The following is a 17,488-nucleotide window of genomic DNA, read 5'->3' as shown; positions in this document are numbered from 1 at the left end:
CGGTTCAAAGCCGACCAGGGCAGGAAAGTCCCTGAGACTTATCTCCAATTAGCCACCAGAAAACCGGAAGTGGCGCTGTGGCTCAAATGGCAGAGCACTCGCCTTCAGCTGAAGAACTGAGGGGCAGTGCCCAGGCCCAGAGTTCAAGCCCCACGACCACCACCACCAACAACAACAACAAAATGAACCTCCAAATTGGCATCCAACACCCAAAGTTTGGTTTCAGAGAACCACGGGCGGCGGTGGTTCACGCCTGTACTCCTACTCAGGAGGCTGAGATCTGAGGATTGCGGTTCGAAGCCAGCCCGTGCAGAAAAGTCCCAGGGAGGCTCATCTCCAATTAACCAATCAAAAACCGGAAGTGGCGCCCTGACAGGTGGTAGAGCGCCTAGCCTTGAGCACAAAGAGGCTCAGGGACAGCGTCCAGGCCCTGAGTTCAAGCCTCACAACGGACCCCCCCCCCCCAAATAAGATAATCCTTTAAGGCTGACTACCTCCATTGTGTCACCACTGGACATATCAAGCACGGGGCAAACTCTCTCATTATTGTCTTTGAAGGCGAAAGGTAGAAATATCTCCCGTAGCGGAAAGGTGAGCTGTATGGCGTCTGCAGGAGACCAGAGCAACAAAAAATGTCCGGCCCTCCCCTCAGCCACGCCGAACCACCTCCATGAGCCTCCCAGAACGCCTTCCGAGCAGCAACACTTCCGTTCTGGAGAGGAAGTGACGGAGGACAAGACCGTTAACATTTCCCCACCCACCGCCCCCCCCCCCCCCCGTGCCCTTCCGGGAAATGACTACAAACCCCAGAATTCTGTTCGAGGTCTTCCGACGCATTCCATGCTACCCCCAGAATGCAATATGTAGCGCGAAAACCGAGCAAAGCATGCTGGGACATGTAGTCCCCGTGGTTCCCCTTTCCTAGGTGTTTTTCCTTTCCTCCAGTTCTTCTCGGTCGAGTCCCGCCTCTTGACTTCCCTCAGAACCCCTTTCCCCAACTCCTAAGTCATTTTTGAAGATCGGGAAGTTGATAAACCGCGAGGCCCGCTGCTGCTGAGAGACGGACGGTGGCTCGGTTGGGGCAGTCGCCAGGGATGGCGGAACGTGAGGATGGAGCGGGTGTCCGGGCTGCTCTCCTGGACGCTGAGCCGAGTTCTGTGGCTCTCAGGCCTCTCTGAGGCGGGAGCTGCCCGGCAGCCCCGGATCATGGAAGAGAAAGCGCTAGAGGTTTATGGTAATTAATTGTCTTCCACAGCCGCCGCTCTGGGTGGTTATTAGTCGAGGCGGCGCAGGTCCCCCGAGCTCCCCTTTCAGGCTGGGGGATGGACGCTGGGGTTTTGCCGGGTGTGGTTGGGATCGTGGGAAGCGCCCCCCCTCCCTCCAGGGAGTGTCCTAAGACATGCAGAATGTAGAACTTTCTAGAGTTCCGTCTCTTCCTAAACCTGGGATACGTTGAGTCCGGAAGTCTTCCAGTTTTATTCCCCTGTCTGTCCCATGTCCTCGGGCACAGAGGGCTCCCCGATCGCCTAGGAAGCCAAGCTTGACCCTCCTTGCTTCTCCAGCATCCTCCATAGTTCCCGCCACTGCCCAGGGTACTGCTGGGTAGGCTGGGTCGTGGGCCGAGTAAGGACTAACCCAAGGTCACCACCTCCTCCTCTTCCCCAGAAGAGTCAATAAGGAAGTGGATAAAATGGGGCTTCCATGGGCTGGGAAGGTGGCTCAGTGGTAAGAATGCTTGCCTTGCATGCATGAGGCGCTGGGTTCGATTCCCAGCACCACAGAAGCAGAAAAAGCCGGAAGTGGCGCTGTGGCTCAAGTGGTAGAGCACTAGCCTTGAGCTGAAGAGCTCAGGGATGGCGCCCAGACCCAGAGTTCAGGCCCCACGACCGACCAAAAAAAAAAAAAAAAATAATAATAATAAAATAAAATGGGCTTCCTGGAAGCAAGGTCTCAAATAGTCAAGTCAAATGTTACATAGGTATACATACCTTCCCCCCACATATTCTCTCTGTATTAAATATTCTCTATTTCTTGGGACTATCTTCATTGTACAGATAAAGAAGCAAAGGTTTAGGATCCTTGAACAACTATCTGCAGATCACAGTGTCAGTGAGGAGCTTAGCAAAAACCGAACTTGTGATTCCAAATGTATGAACTTTTCACTACATTCTCTCTCTCTCTTTTCCTGTCTTTGTCCTTCTGTCTGTCTCTCACACATATGGTATTACTTCATATTTTGTGGACTAGCGATCAAATATAGAGCCTTGCATATACTACCCTGTGCTCTACAACTAAACTATACCCTTTGACCTGTTTTTGAAAACTAAAAAGATTGGCTGTTACAGTAAGTGATCTAACCATAAGATTACAATTTGGGTAAGGATTTCAGGCCAGTAGAGAAAGCCAAGCATGTTGAAAACCTTGGGGTTAAATCTAATGTACCTTTCCCTTGGCAGAAGCAGAACTTAGCACCAGTCTGATGATAATTTCAAGGGTGTTGATTTCCACACATTCCTGTCCTGCCAGACCTTTGTCTTTGCTATCTAGGAACTTCAGGACACTGGGGATACAACTTTGGGAGAAAGATGATTCTAGTCTTCAAACTTAAATTGAGGAAGCCAAGTGGTAGAGATTGATAGGTGCAGGTTGGGAGGATGGCTGTTGTAAGCCAGCCAAGTTCATGAAACACCCTCTAACAGAACAAGTGGAGCTTGAAGCCTGTGCCTACCATCCAGCTTCAGGAGAAAGAGGAACCAGGAGGGTCATGGGCAGAAATGGGCTCAGCAAAAATAGACTGTCTCAAAAATAACCAGGGCAAAAAGACTGAGAAATTGACTCAAGTGGTAAAGTGAACAGGAAGCCCTGAATTCAGATGCTGATTACTAAATTGAGAGAGGGGTGGGAACCTATATATGCAAATATGGTTTGCCATAGATCATGAGCAGATCTAGAACAAGAGTTACAGACCTTCAGAGGAAGAAGAGAAGTTAGTCTTTGGCTGGCAGGCTCTGAAAAGATTTTGAAGTCTCTTGAGTTAGGCCTTTGAGAATAATTAGGACCTGGATGTTTAGAAAGTGCAGACATTCTAAGTTGAGGAAATTAACACACAAATAATGGAATGGCAAACAGGGTAGGGTTTGTAGTTGTAGGTGGAGATCTGGTTGAACATTGTTTTAGATAGTAATTTGGGATTAGATATGAAGCTTTTTCTTTCTTTTTTAAGTACCTGAGTTTTGAACTCTGTCTCACACTTGGTAGATAGGAATTCTACCATTTGAGCCACACTCTCAGCTCTTTTTGCCTTTTGTTATTTTTCAGATAGTATCTCATGTTTTTGCTTGGGGCCCACCCTGACTACATTCCTTCTACCTATGTGTTTTGTTTTTATAAATTGCTGGGATTATAGGTTTGCCACACACCCAGCTTATTTGTTGAGAAATGGTTTTAGTAACTTTTTGCTTGAGCTAGATTCAAGGCTATAATCCTCCCAATCTCCATCTTCACCTCTACCTTCCAAGAAACTACGATTATAGGTGTGCACTACATCTGAAGCTTAAATATAAATGAGGAATCTTAAAAAACAGTGCTTTTTTTTTTTTGAAGTTTGAGGACTCACTTAAAAAAGCAACAGAGAGAGAGAGAGAGAGAGAGAGAGAGAGAGTGTGTGTGTGTGTGTGTGTGTGTGTGTGTGTGTGTATGCTGGTCCTGGGGCTTGAACTCAGGGCCTGGGTGACTAGTACTCTACCACTTGAGCTAAAGCTCCACTTCTAGCTTTTTGGTGGTTGATTAGAGATAAGAGTCTCATGGACTTTACTGCTTTGGCTGGCTTCAAACCATGATTCCCAGATCTCAGCCTCTGAGTAGCTAAGATTACTAGTGATAGCCACTGGCACCTGACTTTTTTTTTTTTTTTTTGGTTGGTCATGGGGCTTGAACTCTGGGCCTGGGCACTGCCCCTCAGTTCTTCAGCTCAAGGCTAGTGCTCTACCACTTGAGCCACTGCATCACTTCCAGTTTTCTGAGTGGTTAATTGGAGATAAGAGTCTCACAGACTTTCCTGCCTGGGCTGGCTTTGAACGGTGATCCTCAGATCTCATCCTCCTGAACAGCTAGGATTACAGGCGTGAGCCACTGGCACCCAGCTCTTTTTTTTTTTTTTTTTTGAAAGAAAGAAATGTAAACTTCTCAAATTACTAGAAAAGCTGAGAAGCTTAATAAGAAGTGAGATTTAGTTTCAGAGCTTAGTGGCAGACAACAAAAATAATACCACTTCTATAAGAATTCTGCAGGGACAAGGCCTAGGATAAGAGGCAGAGAACTCCTTTTCAAAAAGCCCCATTTTCCTAAATCTCTCAATCCCACAGTTCCATGAAAAAGAAGCTTTATCCTTTTTCCTGCCTATATTTTCAAATCCCATTTCTATTCAAATAGTAAGTTCATGAGACAGCTTGCGAGAAGATAGAGGTTTTTTTTTTGTTTTTTTTTTTTTGGGTCCGGTCGTGGGGCCTGAACTCTGGGCCTGGGCGCTGTCCCTCAGCTCTTCAGCTCAAGGCTAGCACTCTACCACTTGAACCACAGCGCCACTTCCGTTTTTTTTTTTCTTTGTGCTTATGTGGCGCTGAGGAATCGAACCCAGGGCCTCAGGCATGCAAGGCAAGCGCTCTACCACTGAGCCACCTTCCCAGCCCCGAAGATAGAGTTTTATTGACTTGTTTTTTCATAGCTATATTTCAGTTCTATAAATAGAACAAAAAACTCAGGCTTGAGAACATGAAGCCTATCCTACATAAAATTCTTCTCTTTCTTTCTGATTCTGTGTTTCTCTTAGCATTTTCCTCTTCATGCTTTTCTATAGTTATAGAGAAGGAATTTTGTTTTGTTTTTTTCAGTCGTGGGGCTAGAACTCTAGGCCTGGGTGCTCTCCCTGAGCTCTTCAGCTAAAGGCTAGCACTCTACCACTTGAGCCACAGTGCCACTTCCCGCCTTTTCTGTTTATGTGATGCTGAGGAATCAAACCCAGGGCCTCATGCATGGGAGGCAAGCACTCTACTGCTGAGCAATGTTCCCAGCCTCGGAATTTTTTTTTTTGGCCATGTGGGGCTTGAACTCTGAGCCTGGGCGCTGTCTCTGAGCTCTTCAGCTCAAGGTTAGCACTCTACCACTTAAGTCATAGCACTACTTTTGGTTTTCTTATGGTTTATTGGAGGTAAGAGTCTCACAGACTTTCCTGCCTGGGGTTGGCTTTGAACCAAAATTCTCAGATCTCAGCCTCCTGAGTAGCTAAGATTATAGGCATGAGCCACCGGCACCTGGCTGAAAAGGAATTTTTAAAATAAACTATTTATTTATTTATTTTTTGGTCAGTTGTGGGGCTTGAATTCAGGGCCCAGGTACTGTATCTGAGGTCTTTTTCTCAAGGCTAGCACTAGCTCTACCACTTTGAGCCACAGCTCCACTTCTAGTTTTCTGGTGGTTAATTGGAGGTAAGAGTCTCATAGTCTTTCTTTTCTCAGATCTCAACCTCCTGAATAGCAAGGATTACAGGCATGAGCCACTGGCACCTGGCTTAGGAAATCTTGTCCTCAGCTCCCAATTTTGCTTTTTCACTCAAGGCTGGTATTCTACCATTTGAGCTACACCTCCACTTCTGGCTGAGTGCTGGTTAATTAGAAGTAAGAGTCTCATGGACTTTTCTGTCTAGGCTGGCTTTGAACCACAATCCTCAGATCTCAGCCTCCCAAGTACCTAGGATTATAGTTGTGAGCCACAGGCTCCAGGCAGAATACCCATATTGTAATGTAATACTTTGTCTCTGATGACCCTTTAGATTTGATTCGAACTATCCGGGATCCAGAAAAGCCCAATACTTTAGAAGAACTGGAAGTGGTAACGGAGAGTTGTGTGGAGGTTCAGGAGATAAATGAAGAAGACTATCTGGTTATTATCAGGTTCACACCAACAGTACCTCATTGCTCTTTGGCAACTCTTATTGGTAAGGTTGTTTGTGTATATTCTTAATTATAAGTGTGATACTGATCTCAAAAAGGGAGCTTTATCATCTACCACTTTATGATTTACAGAGTGTCTTAATGTAATCATTTATTGTAGTCCTCAGGATTAGCCTGTAGAGAGTTGAAATACTCTTGTCATTGGGTGCTATTGGCTCATGTCTGTAATCCTAGCTACACAGGAGGCTGATATCTGAGGATTGAGGTTTAAAGCTAGCCCAGCTAGAAGGTAGAGCTGTGGCTCAAGTGGTAGAGTGCCAGCCTTGAGCAAAAAAGCTCAGGGATAGTACTCAGGCCTTGAGTTCAAAGCCCAAGACCACCACCAAAACACAAAACAAACTAACAAAACAGAAAAACCTCTTGCCTTCATTTGGTAGCTGTTTGGGGTTTTTTTGTTTGTTTTTTGTTGGTCATGGGACTGAACTCTGGGCCTGGGTACTGTCAGCTCTTCAGGTCAAGGCTAGCGCTCTACCACTTAAGCCACAGCAACACTTCCGGCTTTTTCTGCTTATGTGGTACTGAGGAGTCCAACCCAGGGCCTCATGCATGCAAGGCAAGCACTCTACCACTGAGCCACCTTCCCAGCTCCAGTGAAGGACAAAGTTTAATTGAGCTGCTTAGAGTCAAGCTGAGAAATAGTGAATTTGAGATTCAAATCCAAGTCTCCTGACTCCAAATGTGTGTCTCCCCTAGTTATACCACATTACTTTTTTTAGGTACATGTGGCCATGGTTACTGGGCTGGCTTTGAACCATGATCCTCAGATCTCAGCCCTTGAATAGCTAGGATTACAGGTGTGAGCCACTGGTGCCTAGCCATGAGGGTCTTTTTTTTTTTTTTTTTTGCCAGTTCTAGGGCTTGAACTCCAGGCCTGGACACTGTCCCTGAGCTTCTTTTGCTCAAGACTAACTTGCCACAACACCACTTCTGGCTTTTTCTGTTTATGTGGTAATGAGGAATCAAACCCAGGGCTTCATGCATGTTAAGCAAGCACTGTACCTCTAAGCCACATTCCCCACCTGAGGCTCTTTTTATTTTTATTTTTTTGCCAGTTCTGGGGCTTGAACTCTGGCCCTGGGTGCTGTCCCTGAGCTTCTTTTGCTAGCACGCTAACACTTGTGCCACAGCTCCACTGCCAGCGTTTTCTGAGTTATTTATTCGAAATAGGAGTCTTACAGACTTTCCTGGGCTAGCTTCAAACCACAATCCTCAGATCACAGACTCCTGGGTGACTAGGATTACAGGAATGAGTCACAAATGCCCAGCTATGTGGCTCTTTTAAAATGGCACATCTAGGAGGTGACACTGTGGTTCAAGTTGAAGAGCACTCACCTTGAGCGGAAGAGCTGAGGGACAGCGTCCAGGCCCAGAGTTCAAGCCCCATGACTGACAAAAAACAATAAAATGGCACATCTTGTCCTCTTGTGGCCATTCAGTAAAGGTTAGTAAATTAATTTCCCCTTGCTTCAAGGTCAGTTGATGAAGCAGGAAAGGCCGGGCTTTTTTGGTATTTCTGGGTTCCAATCCTATCTCTACTATTTTACTACCTGAGTAGCCTTGGGATAGGTTACACTATGACACTGATCTCATTGTCTGTAAAGTGGGGTTAATAATACCTAGATCATTTGAGTTATGAGGAATATGTAAAATGACGGATGACATTTCCTAGCATAGTACCAGGCCTCAAAGGAGACCTAGACTGGATTGAGCAAAGCTGTGTCAACTACTTATATTCCCTCTGGACACAGACACAGCTGTGTGCTTTCTCAGGAACCAATTAAGCAATTAGGAGAGATAAAGAGATAATTGGAGGTTGGTTTTGTTTTTCCTCCACAGGGTTGTGCTTAAGAGTAAAACTTCAGCGGTGTTTGCCATTTAAACACAAGGTAAGAGATGTTTTATTATCTCAAACCCAGAGCCACATGCAAGCTAGCCCAGTGCTCCAGCACGGAAGTACATCCTAACCTATTCGGTTGTCTTTTCTAACTGCACTGTTGAGATCTGTCACATTATATATAATTCAGATATTTAAACTATACCACTCAGTAATTTATTTCTTTTTTCTTTTTTTTTTTTTGTCGGTCATGGGGCCTGAACTCTGGGCCTGGGTGCTGTCCTTCAGCTCTTCAGGTCAAGGCTAGTGCTCTACCACTTGAGCCACAGTGCCACTTCCGGCTTTTTCTGCTTCTATGGTGCTGAGGAATCGAACCCAGGGCCTTATGCATACAAGGCAAGCACTCTACCGCTGAGCCACCTTCCCAGCCTCTTTCTTTCTTTCTTTTTTTTTTTTTTGCCAATCCTCAGGCTTGAACTCAGGGACTGGGCACTGTCCCTGAGTTTCTTTTGCTCAAGGCTAGCACTTTGCCACTTGAGCCACAGCACCACTTCCTACTTTTTCTGTGTATGTGGTACTGCGGAATCAAACCCAGGGCTTCATGCATGCTAGGCAAGCACTCTACCACTAAGCCACATTCCTAGCCCCATAAACAATGCATCTTTCTTTTTTGGGGGGGTGAGGGGGGGGGGCGGAATCTGTTCTGGGAACTCAGTACCTGGGCAATCCCTGAGCTGTTTTGCTCAAGGCTAGCTGTTTACCACTTTGAGCCCAGCGTCACTTCCATTAATTTCTAATGTATACACAGAGTTGTACAGGCATGACAATAATTAGTTTTAGAACGTTTTCACACCCTACATCCCTCAAAGAAATCCTGTACCTAGGCAGGCATGGTAGTGCATGCCTTTGATCTTAGCACTTGGGAGGCTGGGACAGAAGGATTGAGTTTGAGACCAGCCTGGGTTACAAAAATAAGAAAGGGGAAGTGGCACTGTGGCTCAAGTGGTAGAGCGCTTGCTTGAAATGAAGAGCTGAGTGACAGCGCCCAGGCCCAGAGTTCAAGCCCCACGACTGACCAAAAAAAAAAAAAAAAAGATTATTTGGGGCTGGGAAGGTGGCTCAGTGGTAGAGTGTTTGCCTTGCATGCACGAGGCCCTGGGTTCGATTCCTCAGCACCATATAAACAGAAAAAAAACCGGAAGTGGCACTGTGGCTAGAGTACTAGCCTACTAGCCTTGAGCTGAAGAACTGAGGGACAGTGCCTAGACCCAGAGTTCAGGCCCCACAACCGGCAAAAAAGAAAAAAAAAAAGAAAGGGCCGGGTACCAGTGACTCATGCCTATAATCCTAGCTACTCAGGAAGCTGAGATCTGAGGATCAAGGTTTAAAGCCAGCCCAGACAAGAAAGTCCAAGGGACTCTTATCTCCAATAAACCACCAGGAAACTGGAAGTGGCGCTGTGGCTCAAGTGAAAGAGTGCTAGCCTTGAGCTGAAGGACAGCGCCCAGGCCAAGAGTTCAAGTCCCACGACCAACAACAACAACAAAAGATGAAGATGATGAGAGGGGGGAGCAGGAGGATAAAAGGGAGAAAGGGAGGGAGGAAGTGAGAAGAAAAGGAAGGAAGGGAGATCAGGAGAGAAGGAGGGAGGGGCCAGGAGCTAGCGGTTCATACCTAGATACCTAGGAGGCTGATATCTGAGGATCATCGTTCAAAGCTAGTCAAGGCAGGAAGTCCGGGAGAGTCTTATCTCCAATAAACTACCAGAAAACCGGAAGTGGTGCTGTGGCTCAAGTGGTAGAGCACTCACCTTGAGCTGAAGAGCTGAGGAACAGTGCTCAGGCCCAGAGTTCAAGCCCCATGACCAACAACAGTAACAAAAAAAAAAAACCAGCCTGTGAAGGAAAATCCATGAGATTTTTTTTCTCCAATTAATCACCAGAAAACTGGAGGTAGTGCTATGACTCAAAGTGGTAGAGTTCTAGCCTTGAACAGAAGAGCTCAGGAACAACTCCCAGGCCTGGAGTTTAAGACCAACAACTGACAAAAACAAAAATGAGGGAGGAAAGCAGTCAGGTAACAGTTACTCCTCACCTATTTTATCTCTAAATTTGCCAATTATGGACATTTTATTTAAATACAGTTTTACATTATGTGGTCTTTCGTGTCTGGCTATGACTTAGAATAATGTCTTAAGCATTCATGTTTTAGCTAATACATGCCAGTGCTTCATTCCTTGTGTGTGTGTGTGTGTGTGTGTGTGTGTGTATGCACATGCTTGTACTGGGCTTGAACTCTCAAGGCCTTGTACTCTTGCTTAGCTATTTATTTATTTATTTATTTAGTGGTTGTGGGGCTTGAACTCTGGGCCTGGGCATGTAATTCAGTTCTTCAGCCCAAGGTGAGCACTCTACCACTTGAGCGGCAGCGCCACTTCTGGTTTTCTGGTGATTAATTGGAGATAAGAGTCTCACGGACTTTCCTTCCCTGGCTGGCTTTGAGCCATGATCCTCAGATCTCAGCAGCTGGGATTACTGGCTTGAGCCATTGGCATCTAGCTACTCCGTGTTTGTGCTTATAGTCATGCTTGTGGGCATGAAGTGATGTTGCATTGTGGTTTTGATTTGCAATCTCTGGCAGCTAATCGTGTTGACCATCTTTTCATGTGTTTTTTGGCCATTTATACATCTTCTCTGCAGAGCTGCCCACATCCTTTGCCCAATTTTCAATTTTTTAGTTAATTTTACTGGTGCTGGGGTTTGATTCAGAGCCTCCACATGCTCACCCTGTGTCCTACCACAAAGCTACACTTGTCCCTGCGAGGGCGCTGGGCTTGAACTAAGGGTCTCATGTTCTTGCTTGACTTTCTCACTCAGGACTGACATTTGAGTCATTTGAGCCATACCTCTATTTCCTGGTTCTTTATTCTAAAAACAATTTCCTTGTCAGATACATGATCAGCAAATTTTTGTTCTCATTTTGTGGGTTGTCTTTTCACTTTCTTGATGATATCTTTTAGAGTACAACGTTGTTTTTTTGGGGGGGAGTGGGGAGGTTTGGTGGTGCTTGTGGGGCTTGAACTTAGGGCCTGGGTGTTGGCCCTGAGCTCTTTTGCTCAAGTCTAGTGCTCTACTTGAGCCACAGCTCCAGTTCTGGCTTTGTGGTGGTTAATTTGAGCTGAGTCTCGTGGACTTGACACTGCAATCATCAGATCTTAAGTTTTCTGAGTAGCTAGGATTGCAGGCAAGAGCCATTGGTGCCTGGTATGTTCTAACTCCAAGTATATTTTTCATCTTCCTTCTTGGTTTGTCAGCTTCTTGAAGTCTGAGTTTCTATATGATCCAATTGAATGTTTTCTATTGTGATTTTACATAGTAGGAGCTCAATAAATGCATGTTGAATATATTAATGAAGGTTTATACTCATGGTCCTAGTATTCTCAAATATAAATGTTTCTTTCATATAATATGCTTTCTTAGCCACTGGATTTGTGAAAGTGGGTTTTTGTCGAAAGCTCTTGTTTTTGGAGACTGGGTAATCTGTAGGGCTGCAGCAAGGCCAGAAGGAGTAGCTTAACTAACATTATACTTGAAAATAAATTGGGCAAGTTAAAGGAGAATGAGAAAAAGAGAATATTGAAACTGTGTGTTGTGACTCATTTTTGCAAAACAAGAAATTCAGTGTGTGTGTATGAGTATGTGTAAAGTACATTTGGAGTATGTGAGTATAGAGAAAATGTGGAAGGAGCTACACTAGATCATTAATGTGCTTTCCTGGGGATAGGGTAGGAAGAGTAGTACACAGTGATTTGGAAAGAAGTCAAGTGCAGGGAAAAGTAAAACAACACTTATAATGTCTCATTCTTACAAAATTATATGTACATGTCATCATAAAGAAATTCCATGGGCTGGGTACCAATGACTCATGCCTATAATCCTAGCTACTCAGGAGACTGAGATCTGAGGATTGTGGTTCAAAGCCAGCCCAGGCAGGAAAGTCCATGAGACTTTTTTTTTTTTTTTTGGCCAGTCATGGTGCCTGAACTCTGGGCCTGGGCATTGTCCCTCAGCTCTTCAGCTCAGGGCTAGTGCTCTACCACTTGAGCCACAGCACCACTTCCAGCTTTTTCTGCTTATGTGGTGCTGAGGAATCGAACCCAGGGCCTCATGAATGCAAGGCAAGCACTCTACCACTGAGCCACCTTCCCAGCCCCTCCGTGAGACTCTTATCTCCAATAAACCACTAGAAAACCAAAAGTGGCACTGTGGCTCAAGCAGTAGAGCGCTCGTCTTGAGCTGAAGAGTTAAGAGACAGTGCCCAAGCCCAGAGTTCAAGCCCCACAACAAAAAAGAATTCTGTGGGAAAGTGCTAGCGGCTCAAGCCTATAATCCTAACCCCTAGAAGCCTGAGATCTGAGAATTGAGGTTTGAAGCTAGCCCGGGCAGATAAATCTGTAGACTACCATCTAATTAGCCCCCCAAAAGCTAAAAGTGAAGTTGTTTTTCAAATGACAGAGCACCAGCCTGAGGCCAAAAAGCCCAGTAAGAACCAAAAGCCCTGAGTTCAAGCTTCAATACCAGCACAAGAAAGAAAAAAAAAAAAGAGTTTGATGCAAATGCCTCCTGCAGGCCTTCCCCAGTTAACCAAAATACTTTTCCCTTCAGTACTTGTTATCACGAAGTACGGGAGTGATTTTTACTAAGCCTTAGCTATTAGAAATAAGATCTCGATTCTCATCTTTAGATTCTGCTACTGGGATCGAATCTCGGGCCTCATGATCTTGCCTAGGTCTTTTGTTGTTTGTTTTTCTCAAGGCTGGCGCTCTACCGCTTTCACCATGCTAAATAGCTTTTTGCTGGTTAGTTGGCGATAATAGTTCCTTGAATTTGTCTGCCTAGGTTGGGTTATTACAGTGATCCTCATATCTCAGCCTTCTGAGTAGCTAGAATTGAAAGCTTGAGCTGCCAGCAACCAGCCGATCCCTAGATGGATTGATTGATTTAGGTGCTGATCCTGGGATTGAACTCAGGGGCTGAGTGTTCTCCCTGAGCTTTTGTGCTCTATTGTTTGAGCCATAGCTCTACTTATGGCTATTTGGTAGTTAATTGGAGATAAGTCTCACAGACTTTTCTGCCCGGGCTGGCTTTGAACCCCAGTCCTCAGATCTCAACCTCCTGAGTAGCTAGGATTACTGGCATGAGCCACAGGTGCTCAGCTTCTCTAGATTCTTGAGTCCACTGGATCTTCTACTGGATCTTCTACTTCACTTTGTTATTTTAGAATTCCTCATGTTTTTGTTTTGTTTTACAATACTGAGGTATGAACTATGTGCCTTGTGATTTCTAAGCAGGTACTCTATCACCTGAGCCATGTCCCAGCCCTTGCTCTAATGTTTTGTTTCTTACTGTTTTTCCTTCCCAGTTGGAAATCTACATTTCTGAAGGAACCCACTCAACAGAGGAAGACAGTAAGTGAATCAAATATTACAAACAGCTTACGCTAGTAGGTTATTCTGTCAGCCTCAGACCTCACTTGTGAAGATTGGGGAGCCATTAGTTATTAGCTCTTCCTTCACAGGCAGAGAAAAAAGGCAATGAGGGAAGGTATTTCACTGGGACTCTGGGTGAACTAGAGTCTACCAGTACTGACTGGTTCAGGCCAGAGGCTACCTATCTGTGAAGAAGCTCTGCTCTTTCGTAGCAGGTTAAAGAGTGTGTACTTGAATTTGAAATTGCAGGGCTAGCAAGTAAAGTCCTAGGACATCTTGGGTTGGAGCTGTCTCTCTGAGCGAACAAGTTACAGTGGGAGTGAAGAACCTTTTTTTAGCAGGGAGCAACTCAAGAAGCTGAGATCTGAGGATCACAAGTCCCTGAGACTCTGATATCTAATTAACCCCCAAAAGTCTGAAACTGGAGCTATCACTCAAGTGGTAGCGTGCTAGCCTTGAGAAAAAATATACACAGCAACAGTACTCAAGCCCTGACCAAAAGCCCCATAATAAGCACACACACACAAAAAGAACCTTTTTATAAGACCTCTGGCCTGCTGAGTGAAATTAACCATTTAAAAATCACAGAGGGGGGAGTATAGTCGTGGAGATGGGTGGGCAGGGATGGTAGGGTTTGAAAAACAAAGGAGGAAGCAACAATGCTTGATAAGAAATGTACTTATTACCTTGCTCATGTAATTTAGCCCTTCTGTATGGTATTTTCACAATAAAAAAAAAAACTTATTAAAATAAAAATAAAAACATAAAAATCACAGAGGAAGTAGAGGTGTTGCTTAAGTGGCACAATACCAGCCTTGAGCAAAAAAGTCAAATGAAAGCACAAAGCCCTGAGTTTAACCCCCCAGTACCCCGCCACCCCCACCCCCCCCCCCCCCAATGCTGTGGCTTGATGATAAAGGCTCTGAGTTCAAACCCCAGTAATAAAAAATACAAAGTAAAAATCTCAGAGGTGGGCTGTGCCACCTAATCTGTCATGTTACATTACAAACAGGATTTTGTACAAAGGATGAACACAAATAATGAGAAATACATTTAAAATGCATGTTGTAGCCTGGCACCAGTGCCCACACCTGTAATCCTAATTACTCAGGAGGCTGAGATCTGAGGATGTGGTTCAAAGCTAGTCTGGGCAGGAAAGTCTGCAAGACTCTGATCTCCAATTAACCACCAGAAAACTGGAAGTGGCGCTGTGACTCAAAGTGGTAGAGTGCTAACCTTGAGTAAAAAAACCAAGCAACAGCATAAGGCTCTGAGTTCAAGTCCCAGTATCGATACAAACACAAAAAAAATGACATAATAGATTGATAGGAAGAAATATGAACAGAAAATTCACACAAGAACAACTAAAAAAAAAAGAACTAATAAACATGGAAATGTTCTATCAGAATTTATCAAGAAAATGCAACCTACAGGGCTCGGAAGGTGGCTCAGTGGTAGAGCGCTTGCCTTGCATGCCTGAAGCCCTGGGTTCAATTCCTCAGCACCACATAAGCAAAAAGAAAAAAGCCAGAAGTGGCGCTGTGGCTCAAGTGGTAGAGCGCTAGCCTTGAGCTGAAGAGCTGAGGGACAGCGCCCAGGCCTAGAGTTCAGGCCCCACAACCAGACCTCCCCCCCCCCCCAAAAAAAAAAAAAAAAAAGAAAAGAAAATGCAACCTTCAGCCTTTTTTTTTTTTTTTTTGCCAGTAGTAGGGCTTGAACTCAGCACTGTCTCTGAGCTTCTTTTTGCTCAAGGCTAGTACTCTTATCACTTGAGCCACAGTACCACTTCTGGCTTTTTCTGTTTTATGTGGTACTGAGGAATCGAACCCAGGGCTTCATACATGCTGGGCAAGCACTCTAAAACTAAGCCACATTCCCAGCCCCTGCTCTTGTTTTTAGTATAATATCCGCTGTTGTTGGCAAACTGATAGGTCACGTTTTTGTTGATGATATAAATTTGTAAGTAATTCTGAGAATAATTCAGTTGTGTAAATCAAACCATACCATACTTAATATCCTTTGATCTCATAATTACACTTTAAATAATATGCCAAGCACTGGTGGCTCACTCCTGTAATCCTAGCTACTCAGGAGGCTGAGGTCTGAGGATCTTTGGTTCAGAGGCAGTCTGGGCAGAAAACACGGTGAGACTCTTTATCTCCAATTAACCAGCCAAAAGCCAGAAGTGAAGGTTTGATTCAAATGATAGAGCCCCAGCCTTGAGCAAAAAAGCTAAGCCAAAAAAAAAAAATTAGGCTTAAGTGAAAACAAAATAAATACAAAAACAAAATGCCAATGCTGTTTTCAAACTTTACTCAAGTGTAACTGTATAGAAATACATATTTGGACTGGGCGCTGGTGGCTCACACCTGTCATCCTAGCTACTCAGGAAGCTGAGCTCTGAGGATCATGGTTCAAAGCCAGCCTGGGCAGGAAAGTCTGTGAGACTTTTATCTCCAATAAACCACCAGAAAACCAGAAGTGGCGCTGTGGCTCAGGTGGTAGAGCGCTAGCCTTGAGCTGAAGAGCTGAGGGACAGCATCAAAGCCTAAGGTTCAAGCCCTATAAGTCACCAAAACAAACAAACAACAACAACAAAAAACATTTGAACATCAACTGCAAAGAGAAATTAAAATGGTTGTGGAAATATTTTTCTCTTCAAGTCTTCCTTCAGGCTTTGGGGATTGCATTGTTAGTAATTAGGTCCCAACAGCTTTTAAGTTCTCAAGCTCTCTCTCCCTGCCTCTACCCCCCTTCTCCCTCTTTCCCTTTCTCTACTCTCTTCCTCCCTCTCCCCTCTCCTTTTCCTCACCCGTCTCCCCTCCCTCTCCTTGGCCCCCTCTCTCTCTCCTCCTCTGTCTCTTCCTCTCCCCCCACTTTTTTCGGTTCCAGTCCTGGAGCTTGAACTCAGGGCCAGGGTGCTGTCCCTGAGTTTTTTTTTGTTCAAAGCTGGCTGTCTACCACTTGAGCCATAGCGCCACTTCTAGCCTTTTTGGTGGCTAATTGGAGACAAGACTCTCACAGACTTTCCTGCCCAGGATAGCTTTAAACCTTGATCCTCAGATCGCAGCCTCCTGTGTAGCTAGGATTGCAGTCATGAGACACTGGTGCTCAGCTAAGCTCTTTAGCAGGCTAATACATTGTTTGGTGCTGCCTAGTGACATAATTCTGCTAACTTTTGTCTTTGTGTTTCATAGTCAACAAGCAGATAAACGACAAAGAGCGGGTGGCAGCTGCAATGGAGAACCCCAACTTACGGGAAATCGTGGAACAATGTGTTCTTGAGCCTGACTGATAGCTGCTTTAAGAGCCACTGAACTGTACTTGTTATATTTGTTTTACCTTTGCAAAATGTAAAAGACTCATGTTTAATACATAGGTGATTTGTACCTCAAAGTATTTTATAAAAGATTATTTCCAAACAAGTTTTAATTACAAGGTAGGACCTAACTTGTTCAGTAAATAACATCCTCAGGATTTGTAACACTGAAATGATCAGACAAACCTATTTTCTAGTTACTGTGTATAAGATGTGTTACTATTTTTCTGATACCCATTCTGATACAGCTACTTTTTGTGTCAAATATTACCATGTCTAAATGTATTCAGTTGAAATCATTATTCTAAAATAAATGATTCTTATAATGATTTGTCTTGAATGTTTTTTATTGAATTTTATATCCTAGTGTAAATGTGAATTCCTAAAACATTCTTGCAGAGCTTTATTTTGCTATTAGATAGAATCAGATCTAAAAATCAAAAGATACTGTTAAAATCTGATCCTGAGCTGGGGGCTAGGGGTTCATGCCTGTATTCCTAGCTCTCAGGAGGCTGAGATGGAGGATCTAGTTTTGTGGGTAATCAAACCGTAAGGCCAAATTGCCACCTTATTCTAATTCTAGGAGCTGTGTGACTCCAGATAAATTGCCTAACATCTCTGTCTTCATTCATTATCTGTCAATGGGAATACATTTGCTTATTTGTAGGGATATTGTACAGAATGAAAGATGGGACTCAGTTAATGCTTTTTTATCTGCAAGTGGGGGGCGGGGAGGGGAGGAGGGAGTACTCTACCACTAAAGCCATGGCTCTAGTCCTTTGTGCTTGAGCTAGTTTTAATTTTTTAACTGTATTATTATTATTTTTTTTGCCACTCCT

At 44.4% G+C, this 17,488-nt stretch overlaps 1 protein-coding gene across 2 annotated transcripts; it reads left to right on the top strand.

Moving 5' to 3' along the window:
* Positions 1 to 932: 932 nt before the first annotated feature.
* Ciao2a (cytosolic iron-sulfur assembly component 2A) lies at positions 933 to 16,978 on the top strand. Of its 2 annotated transcripts, XM_042687620.1 has the most exons (5): positions 936 to 1,234; positions 5,828 to 5,992; positions 7,845 to 7,894; positions 13,264 to 13,309; positions 16,528 to 16,978. In XM_042687620.1, exons 1-5 carry the CDS (start codon positions 1,111 to 1,113, stop codon positions 16,623 to 16,625), a joined length of 483 nt encoding a protein of 160 aa, XP_042543554.1. In that variant the 5' UTR covers positions 936 to 1,110; the 3' UTR covers positions 16,626 to 16,978. The 2 variants fall into 2 exon arrangements, with proteins under 2 accessions (XP_042543555.1, XP_042543554.1); XM_042687621.1 differs by lacking the exon at positions 7,845 to 7,894 and having other exon boundaries at positions 933 to 1,234; positions 16,528 to 16,618.
* Positions 16,979 to 17,488: the final 510 nt, after the last annotated feature.

The sequence above is a fragment of the Dipodomys spectabilis genome, unplaced genomic scaffold (genome assembly GCF_019054845.1).
Source record: "Dipodomys spectabilis isolate Male_0828 unplaced genomic scaffold, ASM1905484v1 ptg000108l, whole genome shotgun sequence".
NCBI lineage: Eukaryota > Metazoa > Chordata > Mammalia > Rodentia > Heteromyidae > Dipodomys > Dipodomys spectabilis.
This window is presented reverse-complemented; position numbering and strand designations above follow the sequence as displayed.